The sequence below is a fragment of the Medicago truncatula genome, chromosome 7, assembly GCF_003473485.1.
Source record: "Medicago truncatula cultivar Jemalong A17 chromosome 7, MtrunA17r5.0-ANR, whole genome shotgun sequence".
Lineage (NCBI taxonomy): Eukaryota > Viridiplantae > Streptophyta > Magnoliopsida > Fabales > Fabaceae > Medicago > Medicago truncatula.
In genome coordinates this window covers 958,682-981,343 of record NC_053048.1, presented here as the reverse complement: position 1 = coordinate 981,343, position 22,662 = coordinate 958,682, and the positions used below count along the sequence as shown (strand labels likewise).

The window sequence follows — 22,662 nt, the reverse complement described above, 5'->3', positions numbered from 1 at the left end:
TAGATGTTATTATATTTGATTGCATATTTTCTCTTGTTCAAAATTCATTTACCACTGCTAGTTTGTGAGTGCATTGCTTGACCCTTTTGTTCTGATCTTCGCTTTTATCCTCTCCTGGATCTTAACCAATGATTATGATTTTCCTTCTATTTTAACAAAATTATGAGACTTCCACAGGCAAGAAAAATCTGAGACTTCGACAAACAGGTGACCTTCGGCAAAATATGACATCAATAAAATCTTCCGACCAAGTTGCAGAATATATTGCAATAAAATTCTACTCTGAGTTACTCTTCAACATTTGTTAGTAGCTTGAAAGGGGATGTGGTTGGAAAGTACAAGGTAGAAGCCTGGATAACTGAATCACACGACTTTGATGTTTACTGCTCTGTGTCGTAGGGATATGATTTTCATAAGCAATTTTGAAAAGTTTTATAAACTGACAACAACTTATCGGGATGTTATTAGGTGTTTCTATAAGCTATTTGATATAGTCTACAAGTGTTATGGAGATGTTATTAAACATTTGATTTCTTGTAGTATTTTGGGAAACGTATTAGAGTTGATCCAAAAATATAGTCAAGTAAACAACTTCACATCCCATGCCAGCTATAATTTAGCACCTCTATTTACCTCTTGCCATATAAAGTTTAATCTGAGGGGTGGAGGTAAATATGATTCTCGATCGGTAAATATGATTCTCGATCAATCTCCCTTAGTTGTGATGCAGGAGGATTTTATTAGTAATTTAGTAGTATTTATTATTTAGCCAAATCTTAGTAATTTTCTAGAACTTTCTATTATTATTTCGTTTTATTTTATTTCGGCCCACGAGTTTGTTATTTCTTTCACTATATAAACAGAACTTATGTAGCCTAAGAGGCACGCTTCTATTCATTAACAATATTAGAGACTTTTCTCTCAATTCTGGTGGAAACCTCTATTTTGATAGGTTTGTCGCTTGCAACCCTATTTTCACAAGTTTGTCGTTTGCAAACTTGTTCATTTCTATGTAGGTTTAGCGTTTGCTAACCCTACGCTTCTGTACTACGTTAGTTGGTATCAGAGCCTGGTTTCTCCTGTTCTTTTCCTAACGGATCAGCCATGGGAGATCAACCGGTTACGAGGACAGAATTTGGCAGTTTAAATACGGCCGCCAAAGCTCTGTTAGATCAGATGCTGACGTTGGCAGCTAAGATCGGCAACATCAACAACAACAACCACAACTACAACAACAGAAACAATCATAACAGGAGATGTGAACCAATTAGAGTTCGTGGTAGAAACAATCAAATCAGGAGATGTGAACCAATTAGGTTTCATGACGGAAACAATCGAATTAATTCGGATTTGTGTTCTATTGAAGATTTCATTGCCCATGATGTGATTGACATCAACGACATCGAAAATAATGTTGATTTAATGGTACTTGGTGAAATAAGTCGTAATCATGGCAAGGGAGAGGCACTTGAAACCATTCATGAGGGTTACGGTGATCAACAAGTTGTGCCTGGCATGGAAAAAGATGGAACAATTAGTGAAGATTCAATTGGAGTTCCACGTGAGACTTTAACTAAAGTGCCACGCAAGACATTAACCAATTTGCATGTGGATCATCTTTTGCAAAGGTCCTCTACTCTACCTAGTAGCTCTAATAGCCATGCCACTGGAGTTCATTCATTGTCGGGAGGAGTTAATAAAGTTTCATCCTTGGAAGCAAAAGCACATCAGCAAGAAACTGCCTTAAGAATTATATGTTGCAACGATAGAATTGGAGGTGATATTGGAAGGAGCGGCAACATGATTAGAGTTCCTCAAAGTGAGACAGGGGTCACTATAAGTGTTGGCCCTTCAGTAGCTGAATGTGAGGATCGATTAATTACTACCGCCTCAGAGAGTCCTGAGTTAAGATATTCATCACCGCCGTCCTCCGCTCATGTTTTTGACCCTGGCCCACACCTTTTTCTGCACGACAGAAGTGTTAATTTCACAACAGTGATGGAATACGACGAGATTATGACCAAGATTGCAGCGTCATATACTTGCAGCGTGAATTGGATAAAGGAAGTTGACTATATATCTCCCGATTGCTTTATGTATCTTGTTGAATGGCTACTGCTGTTGACTTCATGCTGGAAGGGGTTCATTCATTCTACAAAATCATCTTTCATCGAGTGGCTTATTTGCCAGGATGCAAATTCCCTTTCAAATTTTAGCTTCATGTCTGATGAATTAGACAATGCCCATGATTTTATCGCCAATATCCTCCGTGAGTTTGTTTATGATCAAAATGGTACCAAAACCTGGATTAAAAAATCAAACTAGGATGTGAAGAATTATTTTCCATCGCTTCTGCTCGCTTCTGCTGAGGTTGGTTGTTTCAAGGTGTTCACTTCATCTCAGCTCTGGTAGTGGGAAGTATTTACAACTGCTTGGCAATTTGTTGGGGAAGAGACATATAACCAATCAACTGCAATTGGAATTTTGCAATGTTCTTCAAGAAGGAAAGAAACACTTGGGTTTGGAAGTCTTCGCCAAGGCATTTAAAGTGATTGGCAATCCCTTGATAATTGCGAAACTTCGGAACAATTCTAGAAAAATTATGTGTTTAGATGCTATTCTTTCTGGATGTTCTGCTGGAGGATTAACTACTATATTACACTATGACGGATTTAGAGCACTATTTCCTAATGAAACAAGAGTGAAATGTGTCTCAGGTGCTGGTTATTTTGTTAATGTAAATGATATCTCAGGAGATCATTACATTGAAGACTACTTCGGTCAAGTTGTTGTAACACATGGCTCAGAAAAGAGTTTGCCTTCGTCCTGCACTTCAATGCTCAGTCCAAGACTGTGCTTTTTCCCACAATATATGGCATCAAATATACAAACACCATCTGGTATGGAATTGGCGGAAAACGAATATATATTACACGTAGAAGGAGCAGCCAGCTCTCAAAGAGTAGTTCGCCACATTGGATCGACAAGTTGGCTTGGTAGGCTTACACTGACCAATTATTCTCTTTACTTTCAGGCTTCGGGAGTAATAAAGTATGAGGATGCTGTCAAAATAGACCTATCTAAAGATGTTGAACAGACTGTTAAACCAGCTGCCACAAGTCCGTCGGGAGCCCAGCTTTTTGACAAGGCCATAGTTATTGAATCAACTGATTTATCAGAGGGCTTTGTGCTGAAGTTTCCAGAGCTTACAAGTTCAACAAGATGTGATCATTGGCTTGCATTGATAAGAAAAGTAATTTTTCTACATTTTCTACAACATGAACTGCCAAATAGAGACATGGTAGATGCATGTTGGGACCATAGTGGGAACCATAAGGCTACATGCAGCAAGAGAAATGCTAAGAATATCACCTCCTGTCCCAACAAAATTCTTAATATTTTCCTTATATAATAAAATACCAAAGGGTGGTTATGTGCTTGAAGAGCTTCCAGATAGCCTCACAAAGGTTAATTGTGGACAACCAAGTTCTATCCTCAAGAGTATGTACCTTGCCGGCCCAGTAGTTTCCAATTCGATGGTAGAAGAGGTGAGTCAAGTAGACAAAAGTGTCAATGTTAGAGATGATAGTCCCTCGTTGGAGTCTGCTATTAAACAATCTAGGGAGGAAGAAAAGAAAGTTCTCATTACTAAAGCTACCAATGAAGAAAGAAAGAAGGAACTAGAGGAAGTAAAGATGAACATTGAAAAAACAACTAATGAGGTTAACAGCTTAAGAGGAGCTTCAATATTGCTTCAATCAGAACTAGAAGAAGAAATGTTAATTCTCAACAACCTTAAAGAAAGTATTCGGCATGATACTACATTTCCTCAATGGGATAAAGGCAACTGCTATATTTTTCAAACCAGACTATCTTTACATTTCATTCTATGGGATCCAGGAGGGTGGTCTCTTGTTAATTGGAGGACACGACATGCATGAAATCTCTTTATCAAAACGTGAACTCGGGTCGAGTTCTTCAAAGGTGGAGGAGACTGATGCAGGAGGGTTTTATTAGTAATTCAGTAGTATTTATTATTTAGCCAAATCTTAGTAATTTTCTAGAACTTTCTATTATTATTTCGTTTTATTTTATTTCGGCCCACGAGTTTGTTATTTCTTTCACTATATAAACATAACTTATGTAGCCTAAAATGCACACTTTTATTCATTAATAATATTTGAGACTTTTCTCTCAATTCTGGTGGATTCCGGAAACCTTTATTTTGATAGGTTTGTCGCTTGCAACCCTATTTTCACAAGTTTGTCGCTTGCAAACTTGTTCTTTTCTATCTAGGTTTAGCGCTTGCTAATCCTACGCTTCCGTATTGCGTCAAGTTGCCTTTAAAGTTGTTAATTGTTTATTTGACGTCTTGTAAAAAAATTGTTTCTTTGAAGAAATTAAATTCAACTTTGCATGGAACAAACAAACTCCGATATGACATTAATTAAAAAAAAATGGTTCGGATTAAAAGTATTTAGTCTAAAATAAGATATCATCCTCTTCCTTCTCTAATTGTATTTGGTCTTCTTGCACATCAATGATAATATTTGGTGATCTTTTTTTGTGTCACAGAGGTGAAAATACACATTATTAAGTGCATATAGTAAAAGATATCTTACGGATTCAAATTTCACGAGACTATTATTGGTCTTTAAAGCTTATTATTTGTGTTTCCAAATTTGGTAGTCCATACAGATATGTGAATGTTATTTTACCAGCTGTCTTTAGTGAAATTTACTTGAAAACAGACACTGTTAAATTTGCACAACTAATAAAAAAGATGCTTAATAAATGAATGACTATTTACTATCAAGAAAATGGAAAGCTTGGTTGAGAGAAAGTATAGTTGAGGATTAAGATTTAAAAATAATGAATATTATGAAAATCAGCATTATGAATATTATGAAAGCTTGGGTGGGTTTCTGCAATTTTTGGTGGATTGTTATTGGTTTCATTGTTTGATTCAATAAGACATCGCCATGGAAAGGAATCCATGAAGATCGGTGGATGAATCGGAGAAAAAAGGAAAGGGTTGGTAGGTTACCTGACTAAGAGGGAAGGTTGAAGAAGGTGACGGTGAACAGTGTAGAATCGCAAGATATTTCGCCAGACATATTTCTTTTCCACCCAAACCCTAAGTTTTCTTCTAATGCACCAGAAGCCATTGATAACACCACAAACTCTACGAAAATCCCCTCGATTCACAAACAACAGGCCTCAACTATCCTTAAAACTAATAAACATCAACCTTCAGCCTACCCTAAACCGAACAAAACTTTTGCTCAGGCTGTCTCCAACATTTGTGTTGTTCCCACATCTCAGCTTCCAAAACCTATCCTCAAGGGTGACAATTTTTCTATTTCCATTCCAGAGGATGCTTATTTGGTAGGGATGGAGGCATGCAAGCATAACCTCCATGCTCGAGTCATCTGACCCAAGGGATCCACACCACTGGCTGTTTTTGACTTGCATAACAAGCTTTCTTCTCTGTGGAAAGATCTTGGTAAGTGGGGAGTTTCATCTTTGGGGAAAGGATATTATGAATTTTGTTTCTCTAGCTTAGAGGATCTTAAAAGGGTTAGGTTCATCGCTTCGTGGAATCTTAACCCTGGTATCTTGAAGTTTTTTGCTTGGTCAAAGGATTTTAACCCTAATCTGCAAACTAGTTCTTCTGCACAAGTTTGGCTCAGGATCTACAATCTCCCTCAAGAATATTGGCAATCTAAGATTTTGTTTTCTATTGCTAATAGCGTTGGCACGCCAATATGCACTTGACTATGAAAATGTCTCAGATTTTTGTACTCATTGTAGGAAAATAGGGCATCACATAGATATCTGCAAGAATCTCCATAGAAATGAAGCCAAGAAGGACTCAGGAGTTCAAAAGAATATCCAGAAGGAACAAAGAAAGGAATTTGTCCAAACTTTTGATGGTAGAAGGATACAGGGGGGGTAAGGAAAATGATCTCATCGTAGTTGATGATAAAGTTGATGACATCAGAGTTGGTAATAATGGCAATAAAGACAAAAATATTGAGCTTGTTGAGAAGCTAGCTTCAGGAAGCAAGTCTGATGATCTGGTCCAGAATAACAGGTTTGATGCCTTATTGAGAACTGAGAATGTAACAATTAGAACTGAAATGATAGCTTATGATAATCAATTGGAGGATGAAACTAATGAAGAGCTAGAACAAAAGAGAAATGAAGATCAATCAAGCTTGCAAGCAGATTCTGAGAATTCAAATGACAGTGAATTTGTTGATGCCACTCAACACCATGAAGATTCAAATGTTAGTAGCTCTCAGGAACAAGATAAGGAAGATGTTCAAGATGTGGGCCTGACTTTAGTAGATCTGGAAAAGGAAAATAGGTTGTTCTTAGAACAATCATGGGCCAACATTGCAGATGGTGCTGATGCTGAGCAAAGACTTTTGCAGGACCTTGAAAAACATGATGAGCTCAATCAGGGGACTTCTACTGATGACTTCAAAGTGGTGCAAAGATAAAAAAACAAAGCTTCAAAGAAGAAATCTCAAACAGTCAGTAAATATACAACCAGAGGTAAGTCTGGTATACCTAAACCTTTTAAATGTTAGCCCTCTATTGGAACATAAGGGGTATTGCCAACACCCCCTCAAGATTGGCACTTAAAAGACTCATTAACCTACATAAGCCTGACCTTATTTTCATAGCTGAACCCTGGATGCATTATTGTCATTTCCCACCAAACTGGCTACACAAATTACGTTTTAAATTCTTTTCTTTCAACTTTAGAGACAACATGGCCCCTAATCTTTGGTGCATTTGTTCTCTTCATCTTAACCCTGTCATTATTGATACTGATGCTCAACAGGTTACATTCTCTATAAACTTTAACAATACTAACCTTTACCTTTCAGCCATATATGCTTCAATTAGTAACTTGAAAAGAAAAGAGCTTTGGCACAAGCTAAATTTGTTACAATCCCAATTTGATGCCCCCTGGTGTTTTATAGGGGACTTTAATGTTATATTAGGAGCTCATGAGCACTGTGGATCTTTAAACCCTGCTAGACCCCCCATGCTTGATTTCCAAGCTTGGACTGACCAAAACAACTTAATTCATCTCCCTACAAGAGGTGCTGAATTCACTTGGGATAACAAAAGAGGTGGTAGGAGACACATTAAAAGGAGACTGGATAGAAGCATATGTAATAAACAATGGTTAGACTTTTGTTCTTCCATTAGTTGCTCCACTTTAATAAAGACCAGATCTGATCATTACCCTCTTCTGTTGGATTTTTGAGCAGATTCTCATCAATTTGCTTCTAGTTTCAAATTTTTGAAGATGTGGTCATTGCATAAAGACTGTAAGGATCTAATCTCTGATTCTTGGAATGGTAGAGTTATTGGAAACCCTTTGTTTGTCTTGAGCACTAAACTTAAAAGACTGAAGCTCGTATTGAAAACTTGGAACAAGGAGGTTTTTGGTAACATTCACACATATGTCAATGAGGCTGAGAATGAACTATCCAATATTCAAGCACAAATTCAAAGTAGTGGTCACACTGATCAATTAATGGCAGATGAGAAGAAAGCTTTAACCAATTTAGATGAAGCACTTCTTAAACAAGAATCCTTCTGACAAGAGAAAGCTAGAATTAGGTGGCATGTGGATGGTGATAGGAACTCAAGATATTTCCACAGACTTACACAAATCAAAAATAAAACAAAAATGATTTCATCAATCAGAAATGATGATGGACTTATCAGTGATCCTCATAGAATGTCAGACCATATAATTAACTATTATAATTGTTTATTTTCTTCTTCTTACACTGTTTTGCAGGATCAGCTTCTTGTGGAGGAGGTCATTCAAAAGTTAATAGATGATACAACTAACAACTTACTCATCATGATTCCATCTTTGTCTGAAGTTAAAAAAGCGGTTTTTGATCTCAATCAGGATGGCGCTCCAGGGCCTGATGGTTTTGGTGCTTCATTTTTTCAGTGTTATTGGGATATCGTCCAACATGATGTCTATGAAGGTGTGCTTGAGTTTTTCCACACCAGTTGGCTTCCACCAGATTTCAATGCAAATACTCTTGTGTTAATCCCTAAAATTCCTAATGCTGATAGAATTGAACATTATAGGCCAATAGCTTTGGCAAATTTTAAGTAAAATTTTATCCAAAGTCCTTGCAGATAGATTGGCTGTCATTCTCCCTTCAATAATTTCTAAGGAGCAGAGGGGCTTTGTGAAGGGAAGAAATATTAAAGACTGTATTCTTTTGACTTAAAAGGCAATCAATGTTCTTGACAAAAAGTGTTTTGGTGGCAAATTAGCTTTGAAGATTGATGTGTCAAAAGCCTTTGATACACTCAATTGGAACTTCTTGTTTCAGGTTCTCCAACAATTTGGCTTTCATCAAACGGTCATTAACTGGATTTGTTCAATTCTCCACTCTGCCAGAATATCTATTTCCATCAATAGTTTAGCATGTTGTATCCTAGAATATGTTATAGCACCCTAACTTATGTGTGTCTTAAGCCTTCCTTTTCTTCACATATCATTTGTCAAAAAATTCATATTTTACTGTATGAATCGATTTAAATATTTCTGAATCGTATCACAAAAGTCTCTGTAACACCCCGTTTTCCCAACATAAAAATTTCATAAATTAATCAGAGTAAAACACCTTAAATGGAATGTTACACTTCTTTTCTTAAAAATCACAAATGGAATAATTAAATAATTATCCTTCAAATTTCAACAACGTAATAATTAAAACTTTGCAGCGGAATTAATTCAACGACAATAAAAGCTTCAACAACATGTTCCAAAATTGATACATAAAGGAATGATAAACTTAGCAACAATTTCCCATCCCGTTACGTATCAGAGCCCTAAGACACTTGAGCCACCACTCCTACTAATCTTTAATACCTGCAAGTTACCCATACGAAGGACAATATTTTCAAGCAGAAGGGGTGAGATTTCACAAACAATAATAATAAGCATATAATTCATCAAATGCATCTAACAACTTAAACTCCATCAATTAGTAATAATATTTCTTTTAATGACTCCTAAACCATATCATGTACTCATCATATCAACAGTCATAACTCGATATCATAAACAACATCATAACACAATCATTTAACATCATAATCAACATCTTAATCATAATTGTCGCGTCATTTTTGGAGATCAAGGCTATTTGATTAGCTTTTGACTCACTAATTCATTTCACGACTGAACATTTAATTTTTTAAGAAAAAGGGGAAAAAAGTTCAAACTACCCCATTTTAAAAAGATTTAGGGTTCGGAGGTTAGTTACATAAAAGGAAGGTGTTGGCACCCTTTATGTCCGTAGTACTCTACGGGAACCTCTTGGTTTTATTTAATTTAATGTGCTATAACTTGCTTGCTTATTTTGAAAAGAAGGAATTAAAGTGGAAAAAATAAAGACCTACTTATCTATATTTTTTTATTGATTTGGAAGGACATGGTCCTCTGCCTACGTACCCGTGAGGGATCAAAACCTCGTAGTTCGGGGTAGAAATTGACGTTTGATTGGTTGTGTTTTTTATTAGTTTTGAAAAAGGTTTTAAAATGAAAAGTCAAGTGGCAAATAAGAATTTGTTTGTGGTTTTTAATTTAAAAGAAAGTGGACTTGAAGTAGAATTAAGTTGATTGAAATTTGATTAAGAAAATAAAATAAAAAAGACGGTCACTTGATTTAAGATCAAAGTTTATTGTAAAAAATATTTTTGGTGGTTTTTGTTATTTGCATGTTTTTGGTAATTTTAAATGATAAATGAAACCTAAAGCTAAAACATGAGAATTTTGTAGTGAGGTTGGATCACCATAAAATCTCTTAACATAATCTAATTTTTTTGCATTTTTTATAACATAAGAGCAAAATAAATAAAATAAATAAATACCTTGAAATCGAAAGGGACAGAAAGGAGTAGAAAAAGAAGAAAGACTCGTCAAGACAAGTCGAAAAAGGGAGAAGAGAGAAAAAGCACAGGAAGCATCAACCATGAATTTCGGGGTCTAGAATGCATTGTGTGAACTCTCTATTTATAGAGAAATTTCACAACTAATAGGTGAGAAACTTTGGGAACAAGTAATTCATTTAGTACAAAAATATCTCAATTGAGTACAAAAATATATTATTCAGTACATAAATATGTTATTTGGTACATAAATATATATTATTGAGTATCAAAATATATATTTCAGATCAAGCACTAAAATATATTAGATTGCCTACCAAAATATATCAAATTGAGTACAAAAATATATTATTCAGTACATAAATATATATTATTGAGTATCAAAATATATTTCAGATCAAGCATTAAAATATATTAGATTGCCTATCAAAATATTTCGGATTGTGTTCCAAAATATTCTAGATTGTGTTCTAAAATATTTTAGCAAAACATGGAGATAAAGAAAATCACTTTTTAATAATGATTAAATTAAATATTTAATTTATCATTTCCAAACAATATTTTTCTAGTGCTTACTTCGTTCACACAACTATGTACCCCCATTATATGATCTTAGGTCAAAAATTGGGGTATGACAGATGCCCCTATTTAAGTTTCTTCGTCCGGAGATTTGAAGATGAAATCTTTGATTTGACGAGTCGAAGAGACTTAAATACAAAGTACACCATTTTTGACCTAAGATGCTATGAATGCATGTGATGCAAGTATGAATGCAGGACGACAAATGTGATTTGACTGGAATGAGAAACAACAACGGGATACCCTAATTCGTTGAAGAAAAGGGATCCGACTCCGCAAGGGGAATGTAGTTTCACTGGGGAAAATTATTGTCTACTATCGTATTGATAGCTTAACAGAGACGATTGATACTTTTACCTAACTATCGATGAGATAGCTTAACAAAGGTAAGAATGAGAGAAAAACATCGTCTAACTACCGATGAAATGATAGCTTAACAAAGACAAATGATACTTTTACCTAACTATCGATGAGATAGCCTAACAAAGGTAAGAATGAGTGAAAAAATATCGTCCAACTATCGATGAAATGATAGCTTAACAAAGACAAATGATACTTTTACCTAACTATCGATGAGATAGCCTAACAAAGGTAAGAATGAGGGAAAAACATCGTCTAACTATCGATGAAATGATAGCTTAACAAAGACAAATGATACTTTTAGCTAACTATCGATGAGATAGCCTAACAAAGGTAAGAATGAGAGAAAACACCGACTAACTATCGATGAAATGATAGCTTAACAAAGACAAATGATACTTTTACCTAACTATAGATGAGATAGCTTAACAAAGGTAAGAATGAGTGAAAAAAACATCGTCTAACTATCGTGAAATGATAGCTTAATAAAGACGATTGACAAGTTTTACCTAACTATCACATGAAGATAGCTTAACAAAGGTAAATTTAGAGAAGACAACTTGGTCAGTTACACTGGGGATGACACTTTGATGATAAGAAGGTAAATAGAAGATGTTCATTTGTAGAAACTTGCGGCTTGACACAATAATAAGTTTAAAACGAATTGAAGAGATACGACCGAAACGAGATTCTGGACGACTGATGCAATTATGTGTGGATTGATGTTGTGCATATGCTGTATACGCATGAATGTATGAATATGTGACAATATTTGATGAATGCGTGATTGTATGAATGTATGGATGTGTGTGCAACTGCATGACTGTATAGACTGTATATGACATGTGACTCAATGAAACAAGACAAGATAAGTAGGATGAGAGGCGGACTGACATCGAAGTACAAACACTCGGCAAACTTCCTTGGAGATGATACTATTGTGAACAAATCGAGCCGTTGACGGTGTAAGAACCTGGCACAAGGTAGTAACTCATGCCTCCTAGGGGTAAGCCCATTGTTGATAAAAAGTTTGGAAGAAGTCGCCATTTGTAAACCGGCGCAGAGTCTTCTTCCATTGGTATGCTTCAGCAGTCATGCATTTTTGTTTTATATTTTTTTTTTTTTAAATCCCTAACTTTTGCCTGGACCGCCGTTTCGGGTTTTCAGTCCACCGGAAATATATATATTTTTTCTGCCCCTAATTTTTGCCTGGACCGCCCTTTCGGGTTTTCAGTCCACCGGGATGCTCTCTATTGCCTAAGTCGCCTTTTCAGATTTTCAACTTAGCGAGCTTTGATTTTTTTGTATTTTTTTTTTTTGGACTGTGACAACATCTTGCTCAAAGTAGAGGTCCCCTCGATACTGCTTAGCCATGTTTCTCTTTCGGAATGTAACTGCTCTTGAGGTGGATGCTGATGTACGCTTCATCTACTCACGAGTTCAAAGAGAGTGTGTTTGTTGTTCACACTTTTTCAAAAGATGTAAAACAAGTTTTTGTATTTTGAAAATTTCTGCTTTAAGTATTGCCATAAAAAATAGAAGAAATTATGCAAATAGAATAAATGAGAGTTCCAAATAAATGGGCACAGACTCAAATTTGATGAATTGAGTGGTGACCTGCCAAGGGCATGGCTCCACAGATTTTTTTGAAAATTTTGGAAAAAATGGTAAATGTAATGGGAAGGGTACATTGAACACAATAACCGCTATTCTCCGTAACAACTTTGAATGCCCCTGTTCCGAGTCTTTGATCTGCAGATGCTTCGAATCGAAGGTATTTTGATAGCTGGATGCCCCAAGTGGATTATGTCTGACCGGATGCAGTTACTTTGTCTTTTGATCCTTAACTTTTGCATAGATCGCCCTTTTGGGTTTTAAATCTATCAGGATAATCATTTTGTTCATGTCTCTAACTTTTGCCTGGACCACCCTTTTGGGTTTTCAGTCCACCGAGACGCTCATTTTTGCCTAAGATGCCTTTTCAGGTTTGCGACTTATCGAGCTTTTATGTTTGACAGAGTATTTCTTGACTGCAACGACATTCATAGGCAATGCAAGTTTGTAACCATTTGTAGTCACGAGGGTCATTGCACATGAGCCTTCATAGTTAGGCATCCACTTGCCCCTGGAGTCTGGTTGGAAAGATAATACCTTTTTAGGCACAGAGTCTCCTTCTTGAAATTTATGAGGACGAACCTTCTTGTTGGAAGTTTGTTTCAACCTATTTTGACATGGTTGTACAAGGTTGTCATGTATTTTAAGTTCGAGCAAGCTTGGACTTCAGCAGAACTCCTATTGTCGGGACTTCGACCTCCACGAGAAGCACGGCCTTGATGTTATATACTTGAGGGAAGGAGGGGGGATCGCCCTTATTGAAATGTGTACTGAAGCACGATATCCGAGCAAAGCGAATGGTAGCACCTCGAGCTAGTCTTTGTAAGCGATTGCCATCTTCTAGACTATCTACATGATTTTTGTTTGTAGCTTTGACGGCTTATGATGCCCCAGTATGTGAGAGATCTCATCGGGAGTCTCTTCATTCTTGTCTTCTTCAGCTTCGGATACAAGGAACTCAAAGTTGGAAGAGAGTACATGGTAAATGTGTTCAACGGGTTTATTAATGCATGATTTGATTATTGATTTTGACAAGTAAGTATAAGTTATGATTATGTAGATATTTGAGAATGATTTTTTTTTTGGTTTTTTGTATCACCATTTTTTCAGAAAAGAGCATAAAATAAAAGCAAGGTCGGGATCAAGACGACTTTTTTTATTAATGATGACAATTCATGAAGCAAAGAGCCCTACATAAGTTCACTTTCGTCTTGGGCGGGACGAAAGGATTCTTTTGAAAAGATAACAAAACAACAAACATATCACTCAAAACAAATTGAACAAATGGAAGAAAACATCAACATTGACTCGATTGCAGTTAAACCCTCCTTTTGTGGCAATATTAGGTACCATGATCTGGTAGCGGATTGGCGAAGGACAGATCTTTATCTCGGATTAACTTTTGGACTACGACCTTCAGAGCATAGCAGTATTCAGTATCATGACCCGGGGCCCCTTGATGAAAAGCACAAAACTTGTCAGGTCTATACCATGCTGGTAATCTTTCTGGCACCTTAGGAGGCGGCCTGGTCTAGACCAAATTCTTCTTTAGCAATGCTGGGAGCAAATCCGCATATTTCATGGGGATCGGGTCAAATTGTGTCCTTTGAGCTTGTGGTCGAGGTTGTTGTTGCTGATACGGTTGCTGCTGATATGGCTGCTGAGGATACTGTTGGAACTGCGGCTGATAACCCGGTTGTTCAATAGCATTGGTAGCGGGTGTAATGGTAGCAACATGTTGATAGGCTGTATAATTTTGCTGAGGCCTCCCATGGGCCACCATACCGACCTCTGGTGCTTTCTTTCTTGGGAAGTTATTCCCAAATTTCTTGGCTCCACTGTCGGAAGCTCCATCTTTAACTAATCGTCCTTCTCGGACTCCTTCTTCCAACTGTACACCCATACCAACCATCTCAGCAAAGTTCTTGGGCGTACTTCCGACCATCTTCTCGTAGTAGAACTGATTGAGAGTTTTTAAGAAGATCTTGGTCATCTCTTTCTCCTCTATACGTGGGCTGACTTGGGCAGCGGTATCTCTCCATCGATGGGCATACTCTTTGAATGTTTCCTTGTCTCCCTGAGTCATAGCCTGAAGATCGCTTCTGTCTGGAGCCATATCCACATTATAACTGTATTGTTCAACAAAAGCTTCACACAGATCACGGAAAGTTTGGATTTTTGTTTTGTCTAGATTTGTGTACCATTTTGAGGCGGGACCAGCCAAACTCTCTTGAAAGTAATAAATAAGGACCTGATCGTCCTGGGCATATGTGGGCATCCTTCTCACATACATTTTTAAATGTTCCTCAGGGTAGGAGTTCCCTTTATACTTCTCAAAATCTGGAATCTTGAATTTGTGAGGTATCTGAACATTCGGCACCAAACAGAGATCGTAAGCAGTCTTTCCAAATTTTCCTTTCCCACGGAGAGCTTTCACATCTCGTTGCAGTTCATCATACTTTTCTCGTAAGTCACTCACTCCATCATAGGCATCCATGTTCCCTGAATGGAAGATGGGTTCTTCATTTTGTGGAATAGTATGCATCACAGGTGCTGAGTATGTCATAGCGGCTGGAGGGACCTTTACAGGAGGCGGGGGAACATGAGCCACATACTGATGAGTAGGCATCTGAGCTTCACAAGTAATGGGACGGAATATTTCACCAGAAGTAAAAGGTTGAAACCAAGGCACGGAACATTGTGGAGCAGTGTGTCGGAGTGTCGGCACATATTGTCCAATCAGGGATAGTAGAGGAAGATGCTTCGGCCTGATTTCTGGAAGGAGGCGGAGGTGGATTCTGTGTAGTTGATAACACCTTTACCAATTCAGACAAATCATCCATCTTGGTCTTCATAGACTCCAATTCCTCTATCTTGGTCTTCAAGGATGTCACTTCGGCACGGAGGACCTGATTCTCTTGCTCAAGACCTTCCATTTTCTTTTTTATATTAGCCTGAGTGTTGTATGTGCGGGTAGACTGGTAAATAATACGTCGGGCCACTTTTGAAATGAATTGACCTTTCAATAGAAAAGAAAAAATTGTGAGACTCAAGAAACTTATGAAATGCAAGATGATGCATGATGCTTATGCAAAAATAGACACATTTTTTTTCGAGGGACTTGTCAAAGTAATTTGTAAACATTGTAGAAGAACATGGACTTATTTGAAAATTATAAAGGTATTGCAAACGGTTCCCTCTTCAAAGGTAAGAACGAAACCAAGGAAAAAGTTCTTAACAAAAGTTGAAACTTAGTTAAGATTTTTGAAGTTGTATTTCTTGGTGTTCCTTCTTACAAGGACCATATCTTTGATGTTTACAAAAACTTATCTAAGTCCTTCGATAATAGTGAGAAAATGGTTTTATCAATGAATGCATGTATGCATGATTATGCATCGAATGCATGGTGAGGTTAAGTCCATAATGTTGGAGCTTAAGGATAACAACGCCATTTGGCAGGGACTATGGTTTCAAATGTACCTGTATCACGGGTTCTACCAAGTTCCCAAAGTCCTTGACCACTGGCGAACACTGTCGGGTTACGGGAATACTTCCGTTCCAATGATGTTCGTAAGAAAGTCTCGTCTAAGTGTAGTATCGCGTATCAACTAAACCAAGATTACTCAAGGCTAGCCACCGCACTACGCCCTAAAAGGCCAAGATGAGTTAAGGGTTACTAAAGGTTCTCAACTTTTAGCGGTCACTTGAAAATAACATGCCAAACACGAATACTCATGCCAACATACTATATTTCCAAGATTCCTTAGTTGAGTGGGGTTATCACATGTGCCAAAACCAAAATTCACTCTTGGCGAGACACTATGATTATACCACCTTCCTATCTTAATGTTCCCTCAAGTCTGGGTAATGGACTTATCTCACCACTCACGTTTAGAAAGGAGAAAGAAGAAGGAAGAACATATATACAAGTATTTCCATCCTTTATTTTTGTTTTTTGTTTTAAGCAAGTTATAGCACAAAGAATTAAATAAAGCCAAGTTAGGCTCAACCCTCTTAGGGGATATCCCCAGTGAAGTTGCCATTTCTGTCGCATCATTTTTGGAGATCAAGGCTATTTGATTAGCTTTTGACTCACTAATTCATTTCACGACTGAACATTTAATTTTTTAAGAAAAAGGGGAAAAAAGTTCAAACTACCCCATTTTGAAAAGATTTAGGGTTCGGGGGTTAGTTACATAAAAGGAAGGTGTTAGCACCCTTTATGTCCGTAGTACTCTACAGAAACCTCTTGGTTTTATTTAATTTAATGTGCTATAACTTGCTTGCTTATTTTGAAAAGAAGGAATTAAAGTGGAAAAAAAATAAAGACCTAATTATCTACATTTTTTATTGATTTGGAAGGACATTGTCCTCTGCCTACGTACCCGTGAGGGATCAAAACCTCGTAGTTCGGGGTAGAAATTGACGTTTGATTGGTTTTGTGTTTTTTATTAGTTTTGAAAAAGGTTTTAAAATGAAAAGCCAAGTGGCAAATAAGAATTTGTTTGTGGTTTTTAATTTAAAAGAAAATGGACTTGAAGTAGAATTAAGTTGATTGAAATTTGATTAAGAAAATAAAATAAAAAAGACGGTCACTTGATTTAAGATCAAGGTTTATTGTAAAAAATATTTTTGGTGGTTTTTGTTATTTGCATATTTTTGGTAATTTTGAATGATAAATGAAACCTAAAGCTAAAGCATGAGAATTTTGTAGTGAGGTTGGATCACCATAAAATCTCTTAACATAATCTAATTTTTTTGCATTTTTTATAACATAAGAGCAAAATAAATAAAATAAATAAATACCTTGAAATCGAAAGGAACAGAAAGGAGTAGAAAAAGAAGAAAGACTTGTCAAGACAAGTCGAATAAGGGAGAAGAGAGAAAAAACACAGGAAGCATCAACCGTGAATTTCGGGGTCCAGAATGCATTGTGTGAGCTCTCTATTTATAGAGAAATTTCGCAACTAATAGGTGAGAAACTTTGGGAACAAGTAATTCATTTAGTACAAAAATATCTCAATTGAGTACAAAAATATATTATTCAGTACATAAATATATATTATTGAGTATCAAAATATATATTTCAGATCAAGCACTAAAATATATTAGATTGCCTACCAAAATATATCAAATTGAGTACAAAAATATATTATTCAGTACATAAATATATATATATTATTGAGTATCAAAATATATTTCAGATCAAACATTAAAATATATTAGATTGCCTATCAAAATATTTCGGATTGTGTTCCAAAATATTCTAGATTGTGTTCCAAAATATTTTAGCAAAACATGGAGACAAAGAAAATCACTTTTTAATAATGATTAAATTAAATATTTAATTTATCATTTCCAAACAATATTTTTCTAGTGCTTACTTCGTTCACACAACTATGTACCCCCATTATATGATCTTAGGTCAAAAATTGGGTATGACAATAATCATATACAACATGACAACATCATTAATTCGTATTAACATTCTCCACCAAGCATCTCATTAACAACTCATGAATAGAAGACAACTTAACAACTATACGTAACATCATCAATTCATAATAATAATTATTCATCAAACATTTTATTAGCAATTCATGAATAAAAGACAACTTATCAACTTAACATAACCATCATCAAGTACATTTAACAACTCATAGCTTAACATCATGTAATCATCATCACAACATTCATAATCATCATCATGTAACATCATAACAACCTCATATTCAACACCATAAACAGTCATCTTAACATTATAATCAATATCATAAACAACATCATAACAACATAATTCATCATATCATAAACCTCATTGTATAACAACATAATTCATCATATCATAAACATCTTCTCATAATAATATAGACAACACAACATAATCATCACCTCATAATAACATAGTCGACACAACATAATCCTCATCTTATAATAATGTAAACAACAACAAATCATCATAATAATATTCTTACTTCTTTAACTTTATTAACACTTATTAATTCAACCAACAACGACGACAACAAAAAGATTCTACAACAACGACAACAACTCTCCCAACAACAACAACAACAACAACTTAATCAACAACAACGACAACAACTTAATCAACAACATAAACAACGTGAGAGTACACCACCTCTCATAACACAACAACGTAAGAGTACATCACCTCTTATAACACAACAAAGTAAGAGTACACCACCTCTTACAAAACACCTGCCATAATCATTCACCAACAACAACTACAACTACGACTTCAACAACAACACGGACGATGATTACAACATCGGCAATTTGCATAACATACTTATGACTTATTCGACAACGCACAACTCAACAACGCTTACAACTTAGACCAACATTTACATCTTAGTTAAGATTCGACATCATCACAGGTAGCACATAGACATCTCAAGATATAACAATATCAAATGATAATCAACACAACTTAAACATCATATATAATTCCACATAATGCATTTGCAAATATAACACATCATTAACATCTTAATTTCATCAATAATAGATATATAATTCATCAATTAAATCTAACACCCTATCATAATAATAATTCATCAATATATAAATATATCATCATTAACAACATGAACAACAATGGTAATTAAAACATCAACATCGACTCATGCAACTACTCAACGACTCCACTAAGACTCCTCAACAATGCGCATGCATGTGGTACCATATTCAGAGTCGGAGCCCTCACTGCTTTGAACGACAAGGCGTTCCAGAGCCAGGGCCCTCCCGCTTTTATGATTATGCAACTGACTCCACTTGTGTATATCTACATACAACTCAACAACATCAACGACAACAATAACTGTGCATAAATAAATATGACTTACTCCACAACTTGGTCAAATTAATGATATTAATAATCAACAACATAAGCAACTTGCAACATAGCAATATTAATAATAACAACTTGAATGAAAAATACAAATATTTTATATTGAGTTCATAAAGTGATATTTTAAAATGATGTGACACTTTTTTAATTGAATCTATTTTTTTGGTAAAATACTACTCATAAAGATTGGTTAAAAGAACTTTTCAAACCCTTCTTTTGACGTATATTGCGATTAGGCATTTCCGTTTCTGGATTCTCTCCGATAGATCCACCACCGGATCCATTTCCACGCCCACGACCGCGCCTGCTTCCATCATCTTCAGAAGGTGGACATGGTACGAAATACGGACCCTCCGAGCTTCCGTTCTGAACCCTACGCGTCGACCGTCGTTTTCGCGGACACCGCCACCAATACCACAACCGCCGTCGTCTCCGCTGACGTCGCCACCAAGACCACGACCGAAGCCGCCACCAATACCACGACCACCGCCGCGCCCACCGTCAAACGTCGCAAATGTTACCTGTTCGATGTTCAGTTTTATATTTTTAACAAACCGTAAAGACTTCATTTCTGTTATTAAAAAAAATGGGAGTAAAAGGAAAGTTGGGAAGAAATAGAAGGAAAGTGTGGGTTTAACGTTTATGTGGGTGGTAGGGTTTAACCAACGAGAGAGAGAAGAAAAAGAGAGAGAAAGAAAGAAAGAGAAAGAAAGAAAGAGAGAGAAAAAAAAAGTGAAATGATAGTGTGAGAAATGATTTCGCGTGGGCTTAGGTCCCGTTTGGTCTACCTTTTTATTGACTTATCTTCTACTTCAAAATAAAAGCAGGGCCAAACAACATTTATATTAAGCTCTTGAATTAAAAAGTGACTTTTTTATAAAGAAGAAAAATAAGAAAATATGACTTTTGAAATAAGGTGATGAGACTTACTTCTGCGCAATTTATTTTCGCAGCTCCACCCTTCGAATCTCAATGAGCATGAATTTTATGTTTCTAAAATTTTTATTTTGAGAGCAATTTTTCTGTTAAATTGGTTTTATTGACGCCAAGTGCTCTTAAACTCAATTTTGTTTACCAAGCCATGTCGTCTTCAATAGATGTATTTATTTTTTTACTGTATTTTTTTGTTAATTAATTTAATTTGTTTATTTAAAAAATTGGTTTTCTTTTTATTAAACAATCTAAAAAATTGGTTTTCTTTAGCATCGTGGTACTTTTTTTGGCAATGGTATATTAGTATTTAAATAATATTTTTTAATGATATTGCTAGCATTTGATTATGACTTTTAAAAAACAAAATTATGATGTAAATTTAAAGGTCCATTATTTATATACTTAATCAATGTTTTTTTTAAGGAAATAAAAATTATTATTCAGGCCTTTTAATAGAATTTACATTCTCATTATGATTTCTCATTTCTAAATTTTTGTTTCATTTAAAAAATAATTATTTGTTGTAATATTAATGCATGATAAAATATGAACTTTCTTAAAAATAATTCATTTTATTTGAAAATATTATCAAACACTTTATTTGGTATAAAACATAAAACTTGATATAAAAAAAATATTATCAAACACTTTAACATAAAAACGATTTTGAAAAAAAAAGCAACATTTGTCAAACAACTTTTGACTTCATTTTTAAAGCTAATGATTTTAACTTTACGTTTAAAGTTGCTTCTATGTCTGAAAAAAATTAGGCCAAACACACCTTTAGATATTTCTGACGTAAACTATACGGTGCACCAACGAAACAATTGTGTATCATGGACAAGACAAGTTAGTTTTGATCATTGATTTAAGAAAAGTGTATTGGATTAGGATTTTAAAAGATAATTTTTGTTTAAAAAAGTCTTGATGATTTTAAAAAATTATGCAGAATTTTGATGAATTTAAAAGACTATCCAAAGCCTCTAGCTAGTTTTTGATGATGTTGGATCGGTTATCAAGTTTGCGTTTTAAGTTTAGCATGTTGTATCCTAGAATATGTTAAAGCACCCTAACTTATGTGTGTCTTAAGCCTTCCTTTTCTTCACATATCATTTGTAAAAAAATTCATATTTTACTGTATGAATCGATTTAAATATTTCTGAATCGTATCACAAAAGTCTCTGTAACACCCCGTTTTCCCAACATAAAAATTTCATAAATTAATCAGAGTAAAACACCTTAAATGGAATGTTACACTTCTTTTCTTAAAAATCACAAATGGAATAATTAAATAATTATCCTTCAAATTTCAACAACGTAATAATTAAAACTTTGCAGCGGAATTAATTCAACGAAAATAAAAGCTTCAACAACATGTTCCAAAATTGTTACATAAAGAAATGATAAACTTAGCAACAATTTTCCATCCCGTTACGTATCAGAGCTCTAAGACACTTGTGCCACGACTCCTACTAATCTTTAATACCTGCAAGTTACCCATACGAAGGGCAACATTTTCAAGCAGAAGGGGTGAGATTTCACAAACAATAATAATAAGCATATAATTCATCAAATGCATATAACAACTTAAACTCCATCAATTAGTAATAATATTTCTTTTAACGACTCATAAACCATATCATGTACTCATCATATCAACAGTCGTAACTCGATATCATAAACAACATCATAACAGCATCATTTAACATCATAATCAACATCTTAATCATAATCATATACAACATGACAACATCATTAATTCGTATTAACATTCTCCACCAAGCATCTCATTAACAACTCATGAATAGAAGACAACTTAACAACTATACGTAACATCATCAATTCATAATAATAATTATTCATCAAACATTTCATTAGCAATTCATGAATAAAAGACAACTTATCAACTTAACATAACCATCATCAAGTAGAATTAACAACTCATAGCTTAACATCATGTAATCATCATCACAACATTCATAATCATCATCATGTAACATCATAACAACCTCATATTCAACACCATAAACAGTCATCTTAACATTATAATCAATATCATAAACAACATCATAACAACATAATTCATCATATCATAAACATCTTCTCATAATCAGCACCTCGTAATAACATAGTCGACACAACATAATCCTCATCTTATAATAATGTAAACAACAACAAATCATCATAATAATATTCTTACTTCTTTAACTTTAGTAACACTTATTAATTCAACCAACAACGACGACAACAACAAGATTCTACAACAACGACAACAACTCTCCCAACAACAACAACAACAGCTTAATCAACAACAACGACAACAACTTAATGAACAACATAAACAACGTGAGAGT

General features: G+C 35.1%; 1 protein-coding gene across 1 annotated transcript; it reads left to right on the top strand.

Moving 5' to 3' along the window:
• Window positions 1–6,784: 6,784 nt before the first annotated feature.
• On the top strand, window positions 6,785–7,627 carry LOC25499801 (uncharacterized). Its single transcript, XM_024770240.1, has 2 exons — window positions 6,785–7,193; window positions 7,293–7,627. The coding sequence occupies exons 1-2, from the start codon at window positions 6,785–6,787 to the stop codon at window positions 7,625–7,627; spliced, it is 744 nt and encodes a 247-aa protein (XP_024626008.1).
• Window positions 7,628–22,662: the final 15,035 nt, after the last annotated feature.

What these genes read in the sequence shown, in the direction of transcription:
- LOC25499801 (XM_024770240.1), top strand. Translation starts at nt 6,785, where the DNA reads ATGGCCCCTAATCTTTGGTGCATTTGTTCTCTTCATCTTAACCCTGTC. An exon ending in GAGACTGGATAGAAGCATAT is followed by an intron (nt 7,194 to 7,292) that starts GTAATAAACAAT and finishes ATTTTTGAGCAG; the next exon opens with ATTCTCATCAATTTGCTTCT.